This window comes from Rhea pennata, chromosome 7 (genome assembly GCF_028389875.1).
Source record: "Rhea pennata isolate bPtePen1 chromosome 7, bPtePen1.pri, whole genome shotgun sequence".
Lineage (NCBI taxonomy): Eukaryota > Metazoa > Chordata > Aves > Rheiformes > Rheidae > Rhea > Rhea pennata.
In genome coordinates, this window is record NC_084669.1 from 4,144,785 (window position 1) to 4,171,394 (window position 26,610).

The 26,610-nt window shown below is 39.9% G+C and overlaps 1 protein-coding gene across 3 annotated transcripts; it reads left to right on the top strand.

Moving 5' to 3' along the window:
- The first annotated feature begins 6,992 nt into the window (after window positions 1–6,992).
- Window positions 6,993–22,230, top strand: OAT (ornithine aminotransferase). Of its 3 annotated transcripts, none has more exons than XM_062580562.1 (11): window positions 6,993–7,080; window positions 9,342–9,474; window positions 11,172–11,398; window positions 12,363–12,587; window positions 12,711–12,806; window positions 14,758–14,885; window positions 16,327–16,449; window positions 18,058–18,186; window positions 19,205–19,318; window positions 20,126–20,270; window positions 21,349–22,230. In XM_062580562.1, the coding sequence occupies exons 3-11, from the start codon at window positions 11,200–11,202 to the stop codon at window positions 21,507–21,509; spliced, it is 1,320 nt and encodes a 439-aa protein (XP_062436546.1). In that variant the 5' UTR covers window positions 6,993–7,080; window positions 9,342–9,474; window positions 11,172–11,199; the 3' UTR covers window positions 21,510–22,230. The 3 variants fall into 3 exon arrangements, with proteins under 3 accessions (XP_062436546.1, XP_062436547.1, XP_062436545.1); XM_062580561.1 differs by lacking the exon at window positions 6,993–7,080 and adding an exon at window positions 7,623–7,727; XM_062580563.1 differs by lacking the exon at window positions 9,342–9,474 and having other exon boundaries at window positions 7,010–7,080.
- The last annotated feature ends 4,380 nt before the right edge of the window (window positions 22,231–26,610 follow it).

Here is a 26,610-nt window from a genome sequence, read left to right on the forward strand (position 1 = left end):
TCCAAGATACCAGATCTATGTACAAATTCAAAACAAATGAAAAATTTTACTCCTTTCTACACATGCTGATTTGTTATGGCAGCTGTGGTCGCAAAAGTTGTTTTACTGGTATTGTTTAATGAAAGAAGCCTTAATCATTTATTCAATGACAAAGGAGAGAATATACAAAGATGCACAGAGTTTGCAAAATGGGAACCTTTTAAGATCGGTCAAGTTTTGTATCTGTGGATCTTCAAGCACCTGGCATAACCAAACGAGTGTCAGCCAAGTTGAAATCTTGTCCTCTCAGGTTAGGTGAGTTTTGTGATTATGTTCCAACATCCAGTACCTGTGCTGACCCCTCTGGTTTAGTGTTTGAGAATAGCTACTGGACAGATCGCTCTTCCTTATCGTTCAATCCCTTCCACTGAACTACACTGAAATTCACAGGTATCAGGGAATTCGAGAAATGCTGCACTTCACTGAAATTGGTATGAAAGAGCATTAGTTTGAAGAAATGATAAATGAGCTGCAGAAAACAAAGACTGGAATAAATGCTTTACTAATTTATTTGCCTCTCCTAAGAAACAGTCATGTGGTAGTTTAGAAGTAGCTGATTTCAGTCAAGATCTTTCTGCTCTCTGAAGATCTCAGTTTCTTTTTTCAGCACACTTTCCTTATTACTGATTCCTCAGTTTTTGTGATTTTTAAAAGCAAATAATCTAAACAAGATTGTTTTAAAACAATAGATTTTGCAGAAAAATATTTTTTTCCCTAAAGGCAACGTATTTCGGGCTAAATAAAGATGTATTAAGGAAGTCCCTAATTTTCTGGATTACTTGGGATTTTAGAAAATCTAAGGCTAGTTTAAAGTCCTGAATGGGGAAGTTCAGAACTAGCAGCGTGCCACCCCCAGGTAATGACAAGTGGTAGAGGACGCAGTAGGTTAACTCGCTAATCTTTCACCGCAACGAGGCCAAGTTAAAGTCTGACTTGGATGAAGCATTATGTAACTTCCTCAGTTTCAGACTACAGTAGCCTCAAGCAGATGACTGCTCACAATTTAGCAAGATTAGCAAGCTCTGTTGCAGCAATGGCAAACACTTGAGCAGCAGGGCCAGCCAGGATGTGCCACGGTAGAATTTTTTAGGAGTTTCTCAGTTCCTGAGACAAAGTGCACTCAGATGCATACTGCTCAACCCTGTGGTTATCCAAATTGACAAGAAATTCATTCATATTATACAGTTAGATGTACTTATGTTCATTTTTGGTGTGCTCTCATGACAGCTACAGCTGCCACCTGGGTCAGATTTTGAGAATCTGGAGAGCAGGTAAAGAAATTGTCTTTTCCAGCAATCACTGTCTTGGTAAAATCTAAGGGTGAAATCAATGAGATGTAAGGAAGCAGAAAGTCTGCAGGATCACAATCAAAATACACTTGTATAAGGAAGAAGCAACTCATGTGAGACACCTGATAGCCTTGAATAAAAAATGGCTTTATTTTACTATTACTGATTTTTGTGATAGAAAATACTATTTATCGGGGCCCTTAGGATTCTCAGACTCCTGGCCAGTTCCTGCTGTCATGCATCTCACACTTGGAACATATTCCTGCTGGAATCACAGGTACACTGCTATTGGAGTCAAAGTCAGAACTAGAGAAAAAAATAAAACCAAAATTCTGCCTCTCATTCAGTGCAGAATGGTTTCCTTCAGTATTCTTGCTAGTGCTTTTGTGTAATTTCAATTTTCCAAGTTAACACGACTTCTATGAGAAGTCAACTTTTGAAGAAGTTGTGCTATCAGGAAATTTGACATGTTCATTTACTTCATTCCTTTCCTTTACTGCTTAAAATATTGTCCTAAAAAGTTCCTTTCATTTTCATTGTTGTAAATAACTTTCAGATGTCTGTAAATTTGCCTTCCTATTCAGTTGCTAGTGAGCTGAAGATACACAGCACTTTTATCCTTTCTGGGTACATCTGAAGGTTAGGTTGCTTTTCTTGAACTCCCTCCAGTTTGGACCTTCTTGGTAGTTCAAAGGCCAAGGAATGTGCTGCTCACCAGAAATGGATATAGAAAGGCTCTTTCGTTTAATTAACTACAAGTTCAAGAAACGGAAAAGTTTGTCATTTACCCTTAAATCTAAGTTTCACATAGAAATAAAATGTCTCACCTTCCATTTGTGGAAGGCTCCAATTTTAAGCATCGTTAAGCTGCAATGGAAAATAACTGAACGTAAATTCAAACACTGGAAAAAATGTTTAACAACAGACAGTAACTTAAACTATTTTGATTCTATAATTCAGTTATCTGCTCTGTCATCAAATAATGATAACCTGACAGAATATCATTTAAATCTTTGTAAAATAAACTGACAAATTAATTGAGGGGATAAACATTAACTTCAATTCAAGGTTTATCTTGGAATAACAATATTACTTCTAAGGGTTATTCACGGTGCTTTGAGCTGGCTTAACTAACATCCACCCAGGAAAGCAGCACTGATTTTGGGAGGGCCGCGCTATACTTTGCCAAACTAACTTGGAATAGACTAAATAAGAAAAATTCCTAACCGAACTTGAGAGGGAAAACTGCTTTGCATGAACTACAATTTGTTGCTCATATGTTTTGACATGCTATGTTTGTAAAATATGCTAGTTATGCTGCAGGGAAGACTAAAATTTCTTGTCCTTTAAGAGGTATCTTAATGTAGAATTCTGCTGCCAGTAAATAACCAGAACAACACACATATATACACATAGGCAATGAAAAATAAATTTTCTATACAAGGCCCTTTCAAAAATCAGTGTGAACTCCTATTTCCCACTGACAAAAATAAAAGATCAAAATGTGCAAGTCAATGTTAGACTGTACTTTTATTGTTTGGGAATTCCCAGAGAAGAATAAAATCCTTGAGATCACCCATCTGTCCTCTGGTATTTTACCACTGTAATAATAACACACCTTCATCTTCTCGTGTCTTCACCAGAGACACGTTTTCAAGTATGAGACATCCGCCACAGACAAATCTTACCCTTTTTTTAGGTTTGGTATTACATCTGATAGGTATTGGTATTACCGTCCAACAGCAGGCAAACCAGCAAGGGTTACCTGGCTTGTGTCTCTCCACGTCTGCACGTACCTGTGCTACAAGGGCCCCATAACTGTGCAGTATCTTCTGTCGGCTCTTGTTCAGAAACGGTACAAACGTCTATGAGGTCGGCCTGTCAGGTGTATGACATCATCACACTCTTCTCAGAAGGCTGTTTAACATAAAATACAGGCTGGGACTGTCAATAAAGATCTCCTGGGCAATACACTGACCACTAGGTCTGCTCTAAAAGACTTCTTTTGGCTCGAAGAACTCTGTTTCTTTGGTGAATGGCAACACAGTTTCAACAAGAGGAGAAATAAATACCCTGAGCTTATGCAGTTTTAAGACTGTAATTCCTTTGTATTGGCCCTACCTCTATGAAAGAAAATAACCATAATGTCTGGGGTGTAATTCTTCAGCCTTTTCATATACCTAATTCCCAATGACTTCAATGAGCATTTCTGCCACAGACAGAACTGCGGAATTACTCTTAATAACTGGCATGACTTAACTTGTTCCTTCATATAACTTTATGGTCTACTTGTATGTCAAACTGTGTTTTCTGGATAAGCAAAATGAGTATAATAACCCTCTTTCCTCAAGTAGGTCAGGACTGTCTTCATTTCTGTGGGGCAAATTACTGTAAAACATGGAAATTTCTTGACTTCTGTTTTTCATGTTTTGCTTACTTTCATGTGGAGCCTTTTAAGTATATACAGGTAACTAAAGGGTACGCATTAAGCTTCTGCTTTGCTTCAGTATACTACACTATATTTACTGCATCTTCTACATCTCTACAGCTTCCCTTCAATATACTACATCTAACTGAAAGCAACTGTTTCAAGATCTGTGGTAGCATCTCTCACCCTATGCACTACTTGAACCAATGTGAAATTTCAACTTCGTATCATTTACAGGAGGAAAGTGGATGTTTTCTGTGTCTTGATTATAAGTGACAAAAACAAAAGGGGAAAGAAAGTGAGTCACAGTAGGACTACACTGATACTATACAAGCTGCGATGCAATTACACTAAGTAGGGATCCAAAGTCATTCTCTTTCAGATATTAAATACATTCCAATGACAGCCATTTCATATTTATAATTTTTTAGTCGTAGAAATCTCCATAACAGTTTTTTAGAAACACATTTACATGTTGTATCTATACATACTATCTTATGTCTGTATTTGGCCATACAGAGACTTTTTTTTTTTTTTCCCTCTTCCATGCATTGGAAAACCCAAAAGAAAGAAAGCAAAATAAAGCCCTGTCTAGCCTGAGGACTTGTTTGCTTGTTTTTGATACTCTGCATTTTGAACACGGATCTGCAGTGTTTATGTGGGCATATGATCATTGTTTTCCTGAGACTGAAGCCAGATACCTGGTTTCAGAAATCATCTCTCAGGGTAGTATGGCTGCAGCTCCATGTGGCAAACAGTCTGAATCTAAGATTCATCACTTCAGCTGTTGATCTTGGTTGCCTTTAGGTTGCATTCTTCTATTTTTCAATTTTGAATTTTCCTCACATAACATGCACTATTTATTCCTTTGGACAAGTTCCATCCCTTCCACATTTTTCTACTTCCTCTGAAAAATGCATGCATGGATGAATGTAAAACAGTAAGTGCCCTTGAGAAACACAGCATCTAAAAGTTGGCAAAAGCCTGCTGTTGCTTAAGTTGAACATGAATCCAGTCATAGGATCAGTCCTTGGAAGATGGGAAGAATGTAGCTCCCCAGTAACTTATTTTTCTAGCTAAAGCAGGTAAAATGTATCATTAGCTTATCAGTTTGCTGAAGTAATGCTATTTACCTCACTAATAAAATGCTACAGTTTTAAAAAAGTAGGTTTAAATCTGCATTTCTTATCCAGGCAAATTCTCATTGATCTCATGGACTGCAAATCATAGCCTGTCTTACTACGCTATCTAATGCATATGACTGAATGAGAAACAAAATTGTGTTTTTTCTCCTTACACCACAGATGAACTGAGACTGAGTATAATTCTCCAAAACAGGTGGGAGATTGCTTATTTTCAGCCCAAAGACTTTAGATGTTTCACAAAAAATCCTATCTTTAACTGGAAATAAAAGCCTTTCAATCGCTCCTAGCCAATTAGAATCACAGAATCAGTAAGGTTGGAAGGGACCTCTGGAGATCATCTAGTCCAACCTCCCCGCTCAGCAGGGTCACCTAGAGCATGCAATTACTGCTTCTGGACTTAAATAAGAAACAGGGCACAATACAACCATGTATTTCTTCAACAGAGATGATTGTGAAACATATTGTGTAATTTAGCACCTAAGGCACAATCATTTAGTGCTTGATGCATTCAATTTTGGCAGCAGATGTAGGTAATTCTTCTGGCAGAATTAGGCTATTAAGAGACATTGAAATATTAGCAGAATTGGACCTAACTGTATGCGTATTTATAAAGAGCTGAATATCATATGCTATACTCACAACCCTTGCTGCATCATACTGACTGCACACTGGGAAAATTTCCCCCGAGGGCATTATTCTCTAAATGTATGAGCAATGCTGCTCCCTGACATCCAAGATTTGAGCAATTTGTTTAGAAGATATGACAAGATTCAGGAATGTTTTCAAATATAGGGTTGTTTTTTTGTGGGGGGGGGGATAAACAAATTCTCTGTACTGTCAATGTAGTATGCTGTGTTTCCTCCGTGCAAAAGATAAACCCTTCTCAAGCATCGATAGACTTGTCAGGACAATTTATGAACAATAAGGCACCCATATGTCATCACTGCTGAGACTTTTTTCTTTTTTTTTTCCCTCATAGTAAGATGGAGAAGATAAAAGTAACAAAACATTCCCAGTATTTTTTCCAACTCTTCCTTTTGGATCGAAACCAGCATGTATTTACTAAGCACACCTCAGCTCCTTGCGAGCGCCCCGATTTATTGGTTCCAAAACGCTCGGGGTGTAATTTACCCCGGGGAAAGGCCAGGGCTGCGCGCAGGCGGCGGCTAGCTGCCGCCTGCTCTTGCCCACGGGCCCGCATGCCTAGGGTCACCGCTCACGCAGCCCCGCAGGCGCGGCGGCCCGCGCTCTCCCGCGCAGCTCTCCCCGGCACACCGCAGGCCCCTTCCCGGCCGCGCCCCCGAGCTGGAGGGGCACTCTCCCGCTGAGGAAGTCACGCCGTTAACACGAGTAAGCAGACGACTGTCTGTGCAGCAGCTCCTTAAGGAATTTATTAGCCAAATTACTGATTCACTGAGGTTTTTTTTGTTTTTTTTTTTTTTTTTGGCAAGTCAAAGGTTATCAAGCGTTAGCACGCCAGTGAAAAGCTCTCCCGCCGTTTTCGTGAGGGCGGCAGCGCGGTGCTCTCGCCTCACCTCAGCAGCAGCGCGCTGCGGGAGGGGCGCGGCAGAGCCCCACGCGGGCACAACGGCGGGACCCGCCACGGGCACCTCCCACGAGCCCTCCGCAATTTCTCAGCTTTGCAGCTTTCCCGCGGCCGCCGGGCACGGCACGGCACGGCACGGCACGGCACGGCACGGCACGGCGGGGCGCCGCGCGGCCCAGCGCTCTAAGCCCCTGGCGGCCGCAGGGGCTTTCGGCTTCGCCCCCCCCCCACCCCCTCCCCGCGAGGCGGCACCGACGGCGGCGCCTCTCCCTGAGGGGCCGGGACCGGGGCCGGGGGCACGGCCGGGGCGGGGGGGGGGGGGGGGGTGGCAGCGGGCCAACGGCCGGGTGGGCGGGGCTCCGATGACGACCCTACCGGCATCGCGTCGTGATTGGCTGAAGCCGGGGCGCCCGCGCCAATGGCGAGCGGCCGCTGGGCGGCGGCGCGTGGCGCAGGCGAGGGCAGCGGGTGGGCTGGAGGGGGGGGCGCGCGGGGTGTGGTGGCGGCGGCCAATGGGAGGCGGCGGCGGCGGCGGGACGTCAGCCCGGTGGCGGTGTGACGTGGGCGGGAGCGAGCGGCGCTGACAGTTGGCGCGGGCTCGGGCAGGGGAGCGGCGGCGGCGGCGGCCGGCAGGTACCGCGCGGCGGCGGCGGCGCCGCAGGGGCCGGGGCCGGAGCCGGAGCCGGGGCCGGGGCGGGCCGCGCCGCGTTGGCGGGCCGCGGGAGGGCCCGGGCGGGCGAGCAGGCCGCGGCGCGGCGCGGCGCGGGCCCGCCCGCCCGCCGCGGCCGGGGATGGGGAGAGGGGCCCGGGCTTGCGCGCCTGGCGCTGCGTTGCGTTGCGTGTCGCTGCGGCTCCTGAGCCGCTTGTGGTGCGGGGCCGGCTCGCGGCGGCAGCCCGGCGCGCGGGCTGGCGGCGCCGGCGCGGGGCTCGCCCTGCCGGCCGCGCCTCCCCCGGGGGTCCTGAGGAGCGCCCGGTGCGCGGCGGCGCTGGTGGCTCGGCTCCGCTTAGACTTGGGCGTGAGCAGAGTGAGCGTGCTCCGGGCACTGGGCAGCGCCCGGCGACCGCGGCTGTGCGGCGGTGGAGGCGAGGGACGGCGAGGAGTGCTGAAATGACCGCGAGGACGGCGTGCACGGAGCTCCTCGCTGAATCATAGCTGCCGCTGAGCAGAGCTCTTCAAATCCGCCTTACAGCTGTGCCTCAGGCAGCTCTTCTGGTCTGATGCAAGACCTTCCCTGCTGGCTGAAGCTCCTTGGCTTCTGCTGCTGAACGGCAGAGTCATGGTCTGTCTTCCTCACAGCCAATATTAAGTCTCCCCCCTCCTTACTGTGCCCCTTCTCTTTCCTGAGATTCAGTCAGTCTTGTCTTGCTGATCGTCAGAGACAGAGATTTTTCTTTACAGCTTTGTTCTAGATGCATCCAGAATTCCCAGCTTCTTTTTGTCCTAATCCTTGTAACATCCCACACCTCAGCTAAAATGATCTGGCCTCATTAGTGTACTTATGCAAGGCATATCTTCCCATGGAAGAATCCTTAAAAAAAATCTGATTAATGCTTTCTTTCCTAAAGGAAGTAAAAGGGAAACCTCAAACTGGGTGATCTGTAATTCTTCCTGCTGAAATGCAGCTGTCTAATAAGGGGAGATGAGAGTTTCATCTCTTTACAGTTTTCATTTCAGTAATACCTGGAAATTGTCCAAAATCAGGGAAGTTCATGGTAGCATTACCTGCTCTGCCGTGGAGATGTGTCAAGGGCTCACAGTATCACAGAGCAGTTGTATTTAAGGAGCTAAGTAAAATGTAATTTTGATTGGATTTCTGCAAAAATTTTTCTCATATGGAGAAGTATTTGTCCTTTTTATTTGTAAAGTCTTTTTATGACTGTCTTGAAAAGTATTAACGCAAATAACTAATACTTAACAGCATTTGCAATAACTGGTAAAATGCCCAGAACAGAGAAACTGCAAATATCTCTTGCTGGAAAAGAGGTTATTGACTCATTCCTGAAGACTTGCGTGGCCTAGCTGGCTTCTGTGAATGTGGAAAATAATATTTTAGCTTTGCTTATAAGTGAGTAGTATAAATATAGTATCTGAGGAGTCTGCTGAAAAAATTGCCTCTCTGTTTAAGATGGCACGTCCTGTGTGCAGTCTTCTTCCAACATAAATTTAGTGTAAATCCATGACTTAATATTTGTGTCTCTGCAAACAGCCTGAAATAGCAATCGTCTAGTGTAAACTATCTCTGCATTCTCCTGTTAATATGTATCTTTTGGTTAAGTTTTACAGTATAGTTTTGTCATTAGGTAGTGCAGTGAAACACAGTTGTGGCTTCTTAGATCCTCTAGTAGAGAGGAATACAGAGAAAATACGAAGCACCCCTCACATTCAGATTTTCTTACATGATGAACTATAGCAAAGGTGATAAAGATATTAATCAGACAAATTTCCTAAGCCATTAAAATGCTTATCCTTCTTAATGGATAGAGTGACATGAGGAAGGGAGCTGGCTGCATTTGTGTAGAACCATGTTTCAGCTCTTCCAGCTCCCTCTTTCTACATGTCATCTCTCTTCCCTTTTTATGAGAAGATGGGAAATCAGAGATATATTTCCTTCTTGGTGCCAAATGCTAGTCACTTCGATACTGTTATTTCCTGCAGTCCCCAACTGCAAGGAATCACAAGCTCTCTTCTATATAGCTGTTGCAAAGCCTTGTTGCAAAGCAGGAGTGCTGTTCATTGCAAAAACAATTGTATGTTAACACTGAGAAGGTGGATAACAACAAAGCTAGAAACTTTGTTAGCAAACTAAGTATATTAAGAGAAGAGAGAATGTGCCAGCCATTGTTTTGTCCATCTCCAAGCCACTCCCAGTCTTTCCCATGCATTTCCTTCACAGGCAGAGCTCCTCACTTACGAACCTGATGTTGAGTTTCCAGCTTGTTGCTGCTTTGGAGTGAACAGAAACCAGGCTGTACTTCAGGCTGATCTTCAATCTGAGGCAGAGTACTTTACAAAGGAGGTTGCATTTGGTAATTGAAGTTCTTGTCACTGTAATATGTAGTCTTAATTTTGGGCTAATTTCTTTTTACCAGTTTGTATGCGTGATGTTCTGCAAGACTAGAAACTTCAGCTCTGACAACTCTTGATCTTGCTAAAGTGACTGTCTTTCCCTTGCTGGCTCTCTGCGATCCCCTCTGCGATCCCCAGTACTTGGTGCTGTGAGGAGAGCTTGCTGGAACTGCTTTTAAAACGCAAACTCAGCATCCCATCTCTGAGACTGTTAGATATCTTTGCGCTGACTGAGTTGAAGACAGAAGGAAGAAAAGCAATTGCTTCTTTCTGTTGTTTTAAACTAAGTATTTCACAGCAAAATCTGCTTCGGTGCAGACTGGATATTTGGTATCCTATCTCAGGCTGAGGCTGGTAGTGCATACTCTCTTCCTGCTCTTAAATTTTTCTAAGAAGGAGCAGGGCATATGTAGAGTAATCTTTTCTTAGGTGTCCTTCTAACTCGTTACAGACAGAGATTTTGGTCTTTCCTGGATTTGAGCTTTTCCACAAATGAAATGGTACAGACCTTTGCAGCAAAGTTTCCAGTTGTGTTGTCCCAATGTTGTGTATTCATCGTTGCTTTTTAATACTGTACCATAATTTGATAGTGCTGTCATAGAATTGTAGAGACAATTTGCATTTCATTGTAGAATATAAGTATGAAAAGATTTATTGCATGTTGCATAGCTCCCCTCCCCACCCCTAATTTGGATAAACTTTCCAAGTTTCTAGAGGAAGAAACAGTAGCCATGTAAGTCTGGAAATATTAATTATACTCTTTAGCAAATGATTACAGAATTTGAATAGAAGGGTGCCACCCACTGCTGGGAGTTAGACCATCTTCATATTCTCCTTTTGAAGGCTCATTCACTTGGTCACTCAGAAAGAGCAGATAAAGGAGAAAAAATGCAGTGGAAGTTCGTGTGAATAACATATGCCTGAGTATTTGTCTCAGGAAACCCCACACCTCAGATTATCCTTAGATTATTTTATATTAATAGTATAAGATTATGTGTTCAAGGGGAATCACTAAATTTTTTCATAGCAAACACAATGTACTATAAAGAATACTTTATGTATAGACAGCAGTGTTTTAACACTGAGAATGCAGTTTATGTAAAAACTCACAAGTCTTACTCCTTAGGCTCTAAGGAGTGGTCTAACCTTATCAAATTTGATTAATATTACCAGCTAAATATTATTCAGGTTGGATGCTTCTTGCCATGTTATATTATTTAATTAATGATTTTATGTCAAGATTTCACTTAAGGATTTTTTTATTTTTTGTTTGAAAGGCACTGCAGTAGCACAAAAAGTTTGATGAAATCAATTTTTTACTGTTTCTCTGTTTTACCTAAATGCAGTTTATGTTAACAGATTTAGTCACATTTTAAGATAGACTGAAAAAGGAATGCTGTTGTATGTAAAATTATGTGATTAGGTCATTCACTTGCTGAGTCATACATTTTCCTCTTCTTTACACTGCTGTGAATATAAAAATTTCTTACTTGGTGGTAGTACCTCATTAATTGATAATTTATATTTCACAAGAGCTTTCCTAGTTGGGTTGCAGAGGAGTTGAGAAACCTGTAATCATGGCAGTAAAAGCACTTCAAGCACGTCATACATTTCTTCAGAAGAACTGCTAGTGCTAATTATTAACTTCTTTTTTCAGATCTATAACAGTATACCTGAAGTCAACAATGTTTTCCAAGCTAGCCCAGTCTCAAACCATTGCTGTTCTCCGTCGTGGTGTTCATGCTTCAGTGAGTTCTGCTACCTCAGTTGCTACTAAAAAAACCATCCAAGGACCTCCGTCCTCTGAGTACATTTTTGAACGTGAGGCTAAATATGGTGCCCACAACTATCACCCACTACCTGTTGCCCTGGAAAGAGGAAAAGGTATTCCCTTTAGGTTTCTCTGGGTGCTGTAGACGGGATGTGCTGTATGCATAATGCTTTTGACCATACTAGTTCCTGCAGCTTTTTGTAGATTAAGATAATTGATGAAATAAAGACAATTAATGACTAATCGGAGAACTGGATGATTACACTTCAGGCTCTCTGGGGAAAAAATATACTCTCTCTAAAATGATTTATCTAAATGGAGGCCTGAGAACTTTGTTTATTCAGAATAACTCATCAATAGTTTCAAGCAACTTTGTTTATTGTGTCATCTTATTTGTGTGCAAACGTCAATGTTAAAGCAAACATCTAATAGTGTATTAGACCTATCTTTTTGCCCTGTGTACTGTTGCTGTCTTTTTACTTAATTTTAATTTACTCTGATCTTTAACCATGTTTGATCTTTAACCATGTTAAATTCTATCGAGTTTTCACAGAAACGTGAAATTCCCCATGGTAGTTCAAACACCTGTTTACTAATATAACACATTTTGATTGTTCACAACTGTCAGTCTCTAAATTTTGAGACCACTCAAATTCTGTATTATTAGTATTAGTATTATTTTATGACCTCTGTTGTGTTCTCAAAATTCTCTTACAGAAGTAATCCTCCCTAGCATCTTTTTAGGACTCAAAACAGAGACTGAGGAGAAATAATATTCTTGCACTGCTCACTAACTTAGTGGAACGGCAACTTTATAGGGGAACGTCTTCTTTTCTTTATTCCTTGTGGGGGCACTTATTTATACTGTACCAGTTTCTTGCTTATGTTCCCCTTATCATTTGATTGATTCCCAGTTAGTGTGCCTGCTGCAGACATACCTTTCAGATATGTGCTAACAAATAACAAAAATACAATTTACATTTGGCCAGGTTGCTCTGTAGCTCTTGAGTTGTATCGTTTAGTATTAGCTCATGTTGTCCTTTATTTTGTGCATTTACCATACTTTTATTTTTCTAGGTATTTATGTGTGGGATGTTGAAGGCAGAAAATACTTCGACTTTCTGAGTGCTTACAGTGCTGTTAATCAAGGCCACTGTCATCCAAAAATTGTGAATGCTCTGAAAGCTCAGTCTGAAAAACTGACCCTTACATCTAGAGCATTCTACAATGATGTACTTGGTGAATATGAGGAGTTTATCACCAAAATGTTCAACTACAACAAAGTTCTTCCAATGAACACAGGTAGAAAAAAGTCTTCCTCCACTTTATTTCTGGTCTGTGAGAGTGAACGCTTGTAATGTTTGGTCCTGCCTCGATGGTCTGTCTTACGTAGAAGTATGATAATGGCATTGCTTTATGTTTCAGGAGTGGAAGCTGGAGAAACTGCCTGTAAACTGGCTCGGAAGTGGGCATACACTGTGAAAGGAATTCCAAAATACAAAGCAAAAATTATTTTTGCAGGTATGTTGAGTGAGTGATACAAGCTGTGGTAAATTCTACAGTTGGAAAGCTTCTAAGGCTTTCCCTACTACTGTTTTTCTTCTGTATTCCTCAGTTACTCCAGAAGTTAGCCTTATCCCAGTAAAGGCATATGGTAGTCACTCTCACAGTGAGAGTAACAGCAATCTTGGTAAACTTAATATGGGACCCTGGGAAGTCCTGATTATGAGTGGTATACCTCTTGCCTTCATCTACATACTCTGCTTGACCATAAGACAGGGGAAAGTTACCCATGACTGAAGAGACCATTGTGTGTTACTAAAAAAAATAAACTTATGTATTGGTATTCTTAAATTTGATATTCTTTAGTTATAGATGAAGTTAGGTTTTTCTTTTTGTTTGCTTGTTTTTTAAATCAGTTCTACTATTGTTCAATGCTTCTGTGTTTTAGAAAACTTCTAGATTAAATCTGATTAAATACTGATGTTTGTTTGCTACAGCTGCAAAGGCTGTTTCTGACTCTTAGTACATATGGTGGCTGAACCATAAACTGTCATTAGATAGCAATTATAAACTGAAATTCAGAGTTGAATATTGCATTATGATTTCTAAGACCAATATATATCTTTTTCACTTTTAAGACTCCTTTAATATTTCTCCTTCCTTCTCATTAGTGAGTTAACTTTTGCTTATGAGCCACTTAACTTTTAATAAATGATTTTCCATCTTGATAAACTGGATATGCAGTCATTTTTTTATGATGCCATCCCGTTAACCATGATATTTAATGATGTGTCAGGTATTTGGAAAAGGTAGTAATCCTTGTAGGAGCTCTGCATTTTAGCAGAAAAAGGCTTTCTCTGATAGCTTGGAGCAGACCAAAAAATGACTTTAAACGTTAGGCTAGAGAACTTGTTCTAGATGCTGTGCTTGGCAGTGAGCCAGTACAGAGCCTGGTGTGCTAAGGTGCAAACAGCCTTTGATCAGTAGAGAGATAAGACTGCCCTGCTTCAGGTAAGTTGGAGCTCATCAGGATACTGTGTTGCAGCAACATAACCTTGAGATGAAAAGCATGTGATTCACCAAAGCACATAGCAAAGATTGTTCTGCTATAAGATACAGTGTATTGTTATTTACATTGGTGATTAGAAAGAGAGGATCCCTACAGCTGGCTCAGTCAGTAATACGTTATTTCAGATTTTTTTCCAGGTTGAGAATGTCCTCTGCCCGTTAGAATTGGAGTTGCACAATGAATTTAGTGGAGGAGAAAGAAAAGGCTTGATGTCGACATCATTTCTTAAATTTCCTTAGTTGTCTTAAGCACTCTATTATCAATTAGCTGAGAGTACACTGATTTAACTGGAATATTGAAATCAATATATGATAGCTTGGTGTAGTGATAATTGTTTCCTAGCCATTTTTAACTGATGTTTCTGTATGAAATAGCATAATGTTACAATATTTAAAAAATATGAACAGTTTATTTTGGAACTTTGGAATGTATAGAAATACATTTTTGGCTAAAGCTTAATGGAAGCTTAATTTTTTTAGCACCTTAAATTCTGGGTGGTATTTACTTTTTTTCTGCATTTAATGGGTATTATTTATGAAAAAACTGTACATTTTTCTAAAACCAGATAATACTGCTTTGTTTTCAATGTCTCAGATTACTAACAAAGCTTACAGAAATTTCGTGTACTTGCCGGCTTTCATACTATAACTGTCTTTTGTTTTTCCACTGTGCTTCTGATATAGCAATATGATCTACTTATAGGATTCATGCAAAATGCTAACAATTGGCAGAAAGATGCTAATGTTACACAACTCTTAAAATACAACTGGAAAGCATAGTTTTAATTGTCCTAAAAACTGTTCTAGCTCTTAGTTTTGCAACACACCCCTGTCAGCTATCTTAGCTGAAAACATGTCATAACTTTGTTGGCTACATGCTCCATAATTATCTTTCTTCTAGCTGGCAACTTCTGGGGTAGAACGATGTCTGCTATCTCTAGTTCCACTGACCCCACCAGTTATGATGGCTTTGGACCCTTTATGCCAGGTTTTGAAGTGATCCCATACAATGACCTACCAGCTCTTGAGGTATTTCACAATTTTATTCCCTTTTAATAAATACAGACATTTAAGATACTTTTTACAGTATCTTTTCAGTAAATAGTGAGGCAGGAAAATCAAAAGTCTATCCTTTAAAAAACGTACTTTAAGAAATATGTACCTAGACACATAAAAGAAATATACGTATTGTATTTCTTATAGGAAACATATGTGAATTATGCTTTAGATTTGATTTTTTTGGTTTTTGCTTCAGAATGTAAAAGGAAAACCGTGCAATCTGTTTTATTTCCACATCATTAAGATGTTCCAAATATAATTAAAGAACAGCAGATAACTAAAGTATATTACTGTCAAGTAGAACACATTCCAAAGTTGGGATTTGGATTTTGAAACTATTATCTTGACCTACTTTTCTCAGAAATGCTATGGATTCCTCAATGACCAGATGGCTAGAATTCACCGCAGTTGCTCATAAGTCTTTTCAGTTTTACAGAATCTTTAAAACCATGGTAGGCTGTTATTTCACTTAGCTTCATGAAATGCTAGTGATTCTGCATTGCCCTGGGCATTCTCAGATGTGGCCTCTCAAGCTGTTGGCAAGGGTTGACCTTGATCAGTTAAAATCCATGATCACTTAGATCACTTAGATTGCTATTATGAGCAAGTTATGTGGAGAGGCTGGGTTTTTTTTTAGATGGAGGTGCTTGCCTCCTAAAAGTTTGGATGAGGGAGACAAACGTTTCTCAGAACATTATGCATGCTGTGTGGAAAAACTTTTTCAGATTTGAACCTAAGTAAGGCTGTCCGGTGTAAAAGTTCTGTAACTGTTCAGTAGATTTCAGCTAACTTTACTGAGGCTTTTAATGTGTTCTGGAGACCCTGAACTTAAATCCATGTCCATCAGACTGATAACAAAATAGAATAGGTTCTATTTATGGGGCAATATTGAGGAAAAACTGTAGCAAGTTCATCCTGTGAATCACTGTATCTCTTGAATCTCCTGGACTTCTAAATGTTTTAAGGGTTGGTGGCGCAAGACTACAACTGTAGACTTTGCTGTATGATGGTAAAATTGTTCTGGAGAGGCTCTTTTCTTTTTTGCTGAAGGTTAACTGGGGTAGCGTTGAGCAATTGTTTGTCTTGTATAGGGTAATGCAAGCTGAGTGTAAAGTTATGAACTGATCTGATAATCTGCTTGTCTAGGTTTGCAAATTTTAAGGTTTCTAATTTCCTGAGCAAGCACACCAGCTAATCTTTCAAAGCAAACAGTGACATAAGCTTCTGTGCTGGAACTGAAATGTCACCCATAGTACTCATGCCAGGAGGTTGTGCATTATGCCCCTCTGAGATAGAAAACCGGGTTTAGAGCTAGGTTCTGCTACATATATTCGTCTCAGTATTTTTTAACTTCAACTTGAATAAAAGTTTTTCTTCTTTCTCTCTTTATCACTGTGTACCACTTTCTCAGCGGGCACTTCAAGATCCCAATGCAGCAGCGTTCATGGTTGAACCAATTCAAGGTGAAGCAGGTGTGGTTGTTCCTGACAAAGGGTACCTGACGGGAGTGCGAGACCTCTGCACAAAACACAATGTAAGGGATTCATTGTGACAAGGTGGCTTAAAATTACATGCTGTGTTTACTGGCCTATCTTGTAAGGTCATCCACATTTGCAAGGTATAGGATTTACTGCAACATTTAATAATTTCCCTTCCTTTCAGTGGAATAGAGTAGGGATAGTTCTCAGTAAGTTATTGCCAGAAAATACAAGAGGTATTTCTTAGCAGTGCTCATTTCCCCCACAACCTGCTTTCCACTGTTTCTTACTGCTGTCACCTATTTAAGTTTCTCATGGGAGTTCTTGAAACTGTATTTATCCAAAATTCATTTAACTTTTCCTTTTTTTTTTTTTTTTTTTTTTTTTTTTTTTTGCATTTTAAGTTTCTTGGGCCAGAAGCCAAGTAAAGTGCTGGTTCTACTGTGCCTATCATAAGGGCTACCAAGGGTTAGTAACAATGATGGGTCACTGTATGAAACACTAAAGGAAATGAGCATATACTTGTAAATGTTCTTTCTAGATCTTTGAAGAGCAGAGATCTCTGTAGGTTGTTCTTCTATTTTGCATTTTCTTGCGTTCTGTCTCATATCATACTTCTGACCCATATTCTATCATGTTCTGGCTGAGTTCTGGTATGAAGTGTTTAATTTTGAAAATGGAGCATTAGATACGTAATTTCTATTCTCCTATAGTGAGGACACACTGAATTAGACTTGGGTTCAATGTCTCTGGAAGGGAGGAATATGTGTTTATGTATGTTTCTGTGTCCTTCAGTTCTCATTGCTTATTGCTTCCTAAGCAGGCTGCCTTCCCTTCTGATTTCAGGACCAAGTTGGTCAACCTCTCCTACAGGCCTAGGCCATCTCCTTTATAAATGTAAGGAAAACGAAAACAAAATGTCTGCTGACTTTTGGCTTTTTATTCTCTTGGTGAAGCCTATTTGATTTAAAAATTAAGTCTGTTCCAATAGAACATCCTGATTCTTAAGTTGAAAGTGCTACCCATAAACCCTTCCAGATCTTCAGGAAGGTATCAAAATACAATCAATAAAGTTGGTTTCCATATTATTGTGGTACTTACCTCTCATGAAGAATAAAAGAGATATTTTATGAATGATAGTACAGGACAATAGTTTGCAATTTAGGAAAATGAGACCAGCAACTTGGACCTAGATTCTCAGAGTTATCTAAACGCTTAGGTCCCATCAGACGACAAAACGAGCAGAGTCACTAAAATGGCCTTTTTTGGTAAACTGACCTTGGGAAACTTTTGATGATGTACTGTAAAGACAGACAAACTCTACATTTTTGGAAATCCCCCTTATTGTTATGTTGCAAATAATTCAATTTAAATAGATTCTGTGGTGCCTGCCTTATATAGAAAATATCTTTATGCTGATGATGTCAGAGAGAAATTGCTATATATGACAGTATGTTCATTTATCGGTAGTCTGACTTATCATATAATATGTATGTCTCCAGGAGCTTTGGAGGGGTAAAGGAAGTATACTTTGTGTAATCTAGCTGAGTATGTAACTCTGATATATAGTGTATTGCTTTCATGAAAGATCATCAGAATTAGGTATGGAAATGAAAGTCGTTTTCTCTTACATGTGGATTTTTCTTTTTTTTGTCTCTATAAAGGTTCTGTTTGTTGCTGATGAAATACAGACTGGTTTAGCTAGAACAGGGAAAATGCTAGCTGTTGACCATGAAAACGTGAGACCTGATCTAATCCTTCTTGGAAAGGCTCTTTCTGGTGGCCTATATCCTGTGAGTAACAAAAATATCCATTCACTGAATAATATTTTTAGGTAGTTAATACTGTAAGCCTACTAGTTGGAAGACAACTAAACAAACTCCTTGTGTGTTGCTCTTGGAAACTGATGTTTAGAAGAATTAACTTCAATTTATGACCAAGATAGTCCAACCTGTGAGAGATGCATATGAAAAAAAAAAAGAAATGTATAATGTTACATTGATAGCTGAAATGGCTGTGTACTGTAATGAACTTTCTGTACTGATATTCCATTTGTTAGGATGGCAAGCTACTGGATATCATCTTCTCAGGCTGGTGCTTTTTTAATTTAATTTAATTAATTTATTTATTTATTATAGCCCTGGTCAGTTAATTTCTTGAATTAAGTTGGTATATCACTATTTACTTCATTTAGATATTATCCTAGCAGGAACATAAGATTCCAATATTCTGCCTTTTATTCTGAAATTGCTCGTTAGTCTCTTACGCTCTCTCTGGAGAGTACTTCATTATGGTCATTTTGTGATGAATTTCTAGATGAATTTTGAACAAGGGAAGAAAATATTAAAAACATATTTCTGAACAACTAACATTATTATTTCTCTTGTTTGCGGTGCCCACATAACTTTTTTTTTCCTCATGTAGTGACCTAAATTCCTGCAGATTAGGCCAGAAGTTACAGCCTGCCTTGATCTATTTCGGCCAGTTGAAGCTCCTTCTGAGTTCTTAAACAGAATATTGAATCTTAAATTCTTGAAATAATATTCATTATGGAGAAATGCCTCTCAGCTGTACTTAGATGTTATATATTGCCTTTATAGCTAAATGTGTTCATGGAATAGGAGGGGATTAGGCTGTTATGTGATTGTCAGATATAATCTCTTCTATACAGAGCTGGGAATGTAAATGTAATTTACCACCATAACCTGAAAATTGCCATTTCCTGAGCACTAAGGAAAAGTTTGTTTCAGAGAGATTTAATTTTACTCTTCTAAAAATATGTAAATTAATTGGCTGATCTTTCCATTTTAGGTCTCAGCAGTGCTATGTGATGATGAAGTTATGTTGACCATTAAGCCAGGTGAACATGGATCTACATATGGAGGAAATCCATTAGCTTGTCGTGTGGCCATGGCAGCACTGGAGGTTTGTGCGTTTAGAGGCTTGGATTCCAAAGGAAAAAGGGTGTCATGCTGACATGATCATACTTTCTTAGCTTAAACAAATGGTTTTATCAGTTGTGCTATAAGTAGAAATCGAGCTTTTAGTAAGAATGGAAAATTGGCAGTGATTAACTGTCTGCATATATAGCACATCACAAAACAAATTCTAAAGTCTTAATCAGAAATGTGTCCTAATTTCTGTGTATTTTATTATTTTAGTGTTTTAAATGACAAAATAAAATTTATCCAAGGAAGATTTCAAGGCACTTAAATTCAGTAAGATAATTTCACTAAGACATTTTTAAATCAACTTATTTTACTATACCATATTGAAGAGGCTGCTGGTGTGTGAGCTTAATAACACATGTGCTACTGGAGCTGAAACAGAAGCTAGTAAAATACCTTGTCGAGAGTCCATATTCTAATCATTCCGTGACTGTGTAATTAACCTCATCTAATGCAAGTCACTCAAAGCCTCATCATTTTACAGTATGTAGACTTGGACAAACTCACAGATTACAAAGCCTCAGAGGTTTAACATTTACTTATAAATAATGACAAATAAAAACAATTAGTATTGAATAAAAATTCAGGGAGATTTAACTCTGATAAATGTGAGAGAACAAATGCTTGATATTTGTCAGCTTGAATGTGCAGCCTTTGCGGTGACACTTGGCATGAAACAGCTTTGTATCTGAGCAATTCTAATACCACTATATACGGTGTTGGAAAGGATGACTAAAACAAATGCACTGCCCTTCACTTGACTGTAGCTCTTACTTCCTCTTAGGTAATTGAAGAAGAAGACTTGGTTAAAAATGCAGAAGTAATGGGTAACATATTGAGAAATGAGCTGATGAAGGCACCATCTGATATTGTGACTTGTGTGAGAGGAAGAGGACTATTAAATGCAATTGTGATTCGGGAAACCAAAGGTAAGAAAATATAACCAACTGTAGAATCATAGCATGAAAAAACAGTGTTTTTAACTTAAATTAAGGTATCTTTGTGGAGTAGAGGATTGGCTTATTGGCATTGTATTTGCTTTCAGATCTTGGCTATAGTATTGTAGTACCCTACTGAAAATTTGTTCTGGTGTCTCTTTGCTATCAAAAGTAATATTTATTTTATTTTTTTTCCTAACTAAATCTGGAAAAAAAGAGGGAGAGTTGTGTTGTTTGTTTTTTATAATTTCATAATGTTCAAACCTGATGGTGAACCTGGCTCCCAATAGATACCCTTTTCACCTGGGGAAAATTGCATTTGCCACATCTGGATAGCTAGCTTTTGTCAGACTATAGACAGATTGGCTTTCTGGAATTGCAGGCATCTCTTCTGCTTTGCTGCCCAGGTTGTTTATTCCAGGATAGATAGAACAGTATACTGAATACTTTAAGGAAAAGGAAGGAAAGAGCTAATGACTGACTAAGAACAGGTTTCTAGTGATTAACAGCTTGAATTACACCAGAAAATGGCTTAAAAGCCATTTATTTTTGTCATGAATATGCTAAGTGACAAAGTGCTGTAGGGAGGTGATATTTCTTAAGACTTGCATGTGATGCCCAGAAATCCAAGCATAAAAGCAAGCTTGTCTGAAGTCCCGTTGAGACTTCCTCTTATATCCCCATTGTAGCCTTCTTTTTCTTAAGTAGTATTTACTATATCTGGACAAACTTTCAACTGCGAAGGAGCAAAACTCAATGTGCTAGTGGCAGACTTCTGAGTTCCTTCAGACAGAACACAGTTTTGTAGCTGTCTTGCCTGTTTCATTGCTGCTTTTATCTGGGGAGATGTTCAGAACTGGCTGCTATCCTTATGAGGAGGAACACCCTATACTTAAGGTTGCCAGATGGAAAGCGATTCGCACATATCGTGCACTGCAGCTGTGCCACTTATTCTGCTGCAGTGTAAGCATATCTCTTTCTTTTTTTCCCCCACCTCTCTCACCCCTTCACCTTTTTCTTTATTATTATTATTATTTTCTCTCTCTCTCTGCTTTTCCTTTAATTGTAGACTGTGATGCCTGGAAAGTGTGTTTGCGGCTTCGTGATAATGGACTTCTTGCCAAACCTACGCATGGTGATATCATTCGGCTGGCACCGCCGCTTGTGATTAAGGAGGATGAAATTGGAGAGTGCATTGAAATAATTCATAAGACCATTCTGTCATTCTAATTGTATGGCTTTTCAAGTGTATCTGCTGACTGTCCCAAGGTGGTGTGCTGAAATACATGCTATGGAGGCCTGCTCTTGAAGCAAGCATCTTTCTTTCATCTAAGAGGACTTAACTCTTTAAAATTTAGCTATATCTTTAAATTATATTGGATCTGAAGAAAATAAATCATGATTCTAAAGAGCTTCAAATCTTAATGTGTGGAAATGAAGTGATGAGGTTCTGTTCATCTAGTTATATACCTACTGAAAATTTGAGTCAGAATGTTTGAGGAGAGATATATGTAGAAATTTGTTTAATTATTGAAAGTCTTGCCCAAAGTTGAAAGAGTAATTTATATATGTTTTAATAAGAGTGGTCATGCACTCTCATAGAACTCTCCAGAACTTCAGATTTGACATCTTTGCCCCTTGGCAAGATGTCATAGGGCAGAAGCACTTGTCATTATGGTTGAGTTTCTTGTTCTTATTTGTAGCTAGGAAAAAACTTGTAACGCTGAAGATGTGAGAAACTGGATGTTACGCTGTTGAACTCAAGAAGCATCAGGTTATGTTCTGTATGTAAAATATTTTGACTATGTAACATGAGTTGCTGTTTTCAAGGCTATTCTCAGTGCTTGGCTTTGCAATCTGTAAAATAGATCTGAGAGTACAGATCTGCCTTTACAGCTATAAAACTTTCTATAATCTAGATACTTACATTAAAACATATGTTGAATTAAAACATACGTTGCATTGAAACAATTAGGGCTACGAAGACGATCAGAGGGCTGGAGCACCTGCCCTACAAGGAATGGCTGCGAGAGCTGGGTCTCTTCAGCCTGGGGAAGAGACGACTGAGGGGGGATCTGATCAATGTGTACAAGTAACTGAAGGGAGGGTGTCAAGGGGACGGGGGACAAACTCTTTTCAGTTGCCCCGTGTGACAGGACAAGAGGCAATGGGCAGAAATTGAAGCACAGGAAGTTCCGCCTGAGCGTGAGGGGGAATTTCTTCCCTGTGAGAGTGACGGAGCCCTGGACCCAGTTGCCCAGAGAGGTTGTGGAGTCTCCTTCTCTGGAGGTCTTCAAGGCCCGCCTGGATGTAACCCTGTCTACCATACTCTAGGTGACCCTGCTGAGTGGGGAGGTTGGACTAGATGGTCTCCAGAGGTCCCTTCCAACCTTATTGATTCTATGAATTAATGTGCAATTCAAATCAGCAGTGTATTCAAAAAGAGTGAACCTGACAGGCCGCTAGCCAGAGCCACAGCGAATAATGGTACTTTTGCAGTCTACGTGTTTCTAACAATCTTCACATTCGAGATTCTGCTGTACTTTTTCCAGACTGCTGCTTCTGCACCTTCATGCCTTTGGATGCTGGCAAGTGTGGTATTAAGCATGCAGCTGCAGAGGTGGCTGCTATTGTTGTGCTAGGTTGTTTGTTTGTATTTATTAATTAGCTGAGTTAGTTTTAGTTGGGGCTGAACCCTTATTAATCGCTGTTAATAAAAAATGTTCCCTTTGCCCAGCATAGTGATTAACTGTAGTCACATGTTTATGGTGTGAACTGGTAAATAATCCAGTGATATTTGAAAAGCAACACAGTTTATTGAAAAGAGCCGTTCTGCTGACTGGGATCACTAAGGTTTACTCTGCCTTCTTTTGGCTGAAAGGGCTCTACGGCAGGAGACTTTATAGTCTTCTTGGGCAATCTGTTTCAGTGCTTCACAGTCCTTGCTGTTAGCAAGTCTCCTATTATATTCTCCACATTGCTCTTGCTGCAGTTTAAGCTCATTTTTACTGTCTGCCAGGGCCACGGAGAACAACAGTCTATACAACAGTCTTTTTACAAACCTAAAGATTGTAGTTTCTTGTTTCAGCCATTTCTCCTTCTTTAGGAGAATCTTGCGTCTTTCTTGATAGGCAACGTTTTGTAAGGCCCTTAGCCATTCTTGCTGTTCTCCTTCTACGTTTCAGTGCTCCAGCTATCCTCACTAATGCTGAGCAGAGCGGGATTAGTTTGTGAGACTTGGATGCTGTACTCCATTTCATGCTTCAGTATTGTGGCTTGGATTTTCCTGCAGTAGCATGGCATTTTTATCTCTGTTCAGCCAGTGCTCCCAGACTCCCTTTTGTGCAAAGTGTTTTGAAGAATAGCTTTGAAGCTGGTTTTTCCCCATCTTTTGTTTGTGCAATAAGCAAGAAAACCCTGCATGTCAAATTCTGTGGTCCAGTCTATTTACTTTTACGCTCTAGTGTTTGGGCTGTTTCTCTGGCATCATTTTAGTCTCTACTCTTGTTGTCCTGCCTATTTTGTGGTTGCAGATTTACTAGACAAGGAATGCTCAGAACTCAAAAAATGTTTCTATAGTAGACCACTGGCTGACTGATTTCTGGGCTTTCTATTCATCCCACAGATATTTCATGAATCACATTTCCTTGGCAAATTTATGAAAACCAACATATGCAATGCTTTAAATGCCCTTACTTAGTGTCTAGGTAATTGAGACATCTTCATGTCTGACCTAAAATCTCCAGAGCCAGTAGGCATGTTTAGAGCACAACTGCCATGCTTTAGCGGAGCTAGGCCACTTGCAAGGTAGTGGTGTGTGGTTTTTGACCTAATGTCCATATGGTGGTGTCTGGGATCTGCCTCCAGAAGGTAGCTCCAAACATGACTCTCATGTCTCAGACAAGAGCGTTCATCTCTGGTGCCCTTCTGAGGGGGGACACACACACTGCTCTTGCTTGTGTAACAAAATTACTGCATGCAAACCAATAAAGTGTTGATGGGGCCAGCAGCACAGCAAGGGGAGGGTATTTGACTGCAGCCAAGGTGCTAGAGCAGATAAGGGTTTTTTGATTATTTGGTTTAATTACAGTTTAACTGTCAAAACAAGTATAGACTTACATACATTGTTTTGAGAGCAAAGATCAGAACCCAGAACTTTCTTTCCCAGACGTTAATTCTGTCAGCAGTTACTGTCCACTCTAACGACAACCAAAAACATCTTACCAATCCTCAGTGAGATAACAGGAGAGCTGGAAAGGCCAAAAGAAACGTCAGAAGGCCTCCTCTTCTGCTGGCAAGATTATGCACTATTAAAAAGATACCTGCCTTCGATATGTCCTGTGTGTTTTGGGAGAGAGTAGGCAAAAGAAGGGCGAAGGATTTACTTTATTGTGTAAAACGATTTTTCTTTTTTTGTTCGATCTTTTAGTAGGCATATAGTGAGTGGGATTTGGCCAGTTTTCAGTGATACTGCTTAAAACTCTCAAACTCAAATACAGCTGCTCATATAAATGGTGTTCCTGTAAATCAGTCTCCAGTTTTGTTGTCTGGGATTTTAATTAGCCTTAGAAATTTTCTTCGGGGCTTTTATAACCAAAAAATGTAGACAACTAAAGTGCCTTTACCCTCTTAGTGCCAGAAATTCAGAGCTTTCGGGTTTGTGCTTCATTTACATATTGCTCAAGTGCATAATGGCTCTATGGAAAGTTTCAGTTTCAGGCGAAACTGAAAATCATTTACAAAGTAATGCAGTATAGACTCTGAAATGTACAAAGAGAATACACAAGCTATTTCATAGTATTTTATGAATTTGATTTTTTTTGCACCATAACTACAGAAAATGAAGAAGTAAGAAAAGCAAGCTCAGAAAATGTCCTGTTAGTTCTTCCCAGTACTTTTCCAAGTGTTTCTTACTTTGTATTAGAGATGACAGTGTGGAAAAAGCATTTCTTTGGTGATGCTTTCTCCTAGTGTAATTGAAATTTGTATTTAGTTAGAATGATCCCTGAAAGAGATCTGAATATTTAAGACAGATTATTTACCCTAATGTTTTAGCTTTAACAAGAGTTATACAGCATTAAAATTTTACAAAGATAAGAGATACGTATCTGCAAAATGTTGCTTTACGTTTTTGACTGTAAAAGCTTAATCATCTGTCTGCATTGTATTGTACTCTGCATCTATTTTTGCAGAGTAGCTTCTGATATCTGTTTGCATCAGGTATCGTATATGAAATGCTTTTTTAAATGAGCAGTGACTTTGCATTCAGTACTGGGCAAACACGGGGAGGTAATCTAAGCCCCTAAGAGCGAAACCAGCATTCCTCGCACACCCGGAGCTGTCATTGACTTCAGTGGAGGCTTTGTTTGCAGAAATAATGAAGAATTGTGCTAGGTGCCTAGGCACTTTGGCAAGAGGAGCGTGCATGTTTTTTTGGCATGAAATCATGGAATATATATACTAACAGAAAAAAAAATAATCTGTTTATGGATAAATGCAAACTAAGATTTAAAGGCACCACACAAAACAGTGAAGAGAGAGAGAAATATAATGCAAGTTTTCCGACAGTCTTGGAAAACATGCTTATGGCATTGTCCTTTATCCAGGTATCTTTTCAGCCTCAGAAACATGGATTTATGTCATCAAACAGTGTTTTCTAAGTTAAAACCTTTTAAAAAATGCTTATTTTAAAGGAATTAAACACCTACCAATCATGACTTGCTAAAGAATTGCACATCTGGAACCTGTTAGAAGTTTCTATGATGAAGCAATCTCTGTTTTGTTTGTCTTTCACCAGCAGTGCTAGAGGTTTAGTTAAGTAGAAAAACATGCTTTAGTTGTGTGTGTCTATTTTTTTGAGGGGGGGGGGTGGGTGGGAAGAGGGAGGAGTAGCTGTTGCTTGTTCACTTTTCATCTTTTCCATCTTTTGGCAGCAGATGGAGCCAGAAGCTCAGCTTTGTGCTAAAAGCTTGCTACTGGGCGCAGAGTTCTTGGAGTGTGTGACTCCTGAGGGCTTGTTTTTCATCTTCAGTAATACAAAAAGTGGCACAAACTTTAGTCCTATCTCTGGGTACTATCTCAATGTGTAATTTACAGTGTGTATTCATGTGGCTAATCTTTGTTAGGGATGGGACTGTGAGAAGATTTCCTGTGCCTCTAGTATGACAAATACTCTGTAATTCATAGCTGTCAACATGTGACTGGTAGAGATGTAGTGATATCTGAGAAGGAAAAATAGAGGTTTCTCTTCTCAAAGCATTGAAGTAGAGCAGATCAGAAGCTGGAGGGTTGAGAGATTTTAAATATTACTTTAAATTAGGAAATCTCTTTC

What these genes read in the sequence shown, in the direction of transcription:
- OAT (XM_062580562.1), top strand. Translation starts at nt 11,200, where the DNA reads ATGTTTTCCAAGCTAGCCCAGTCTCAAACCATTGCTGTTCTCCGTCGT. An exon ending in TGCCCTGGAAAGAGGAAAAG is followed by an intron (nt 11,399 to 12,362) that starts GTATTCCCTTTA and finishes TTATTTTTCTAG; the next exon opens with GTATTTATGTGTGGGATGTT. An exon ending in TGTGATTCGGGAAACCAAAG is followed by an intron (nt 20,271 to 21,348) that starts GTAAGAAAATAT and finishes CTTTAATTGTAG; the next exon opens with ACTGTGATGCCTGGAAAGTG.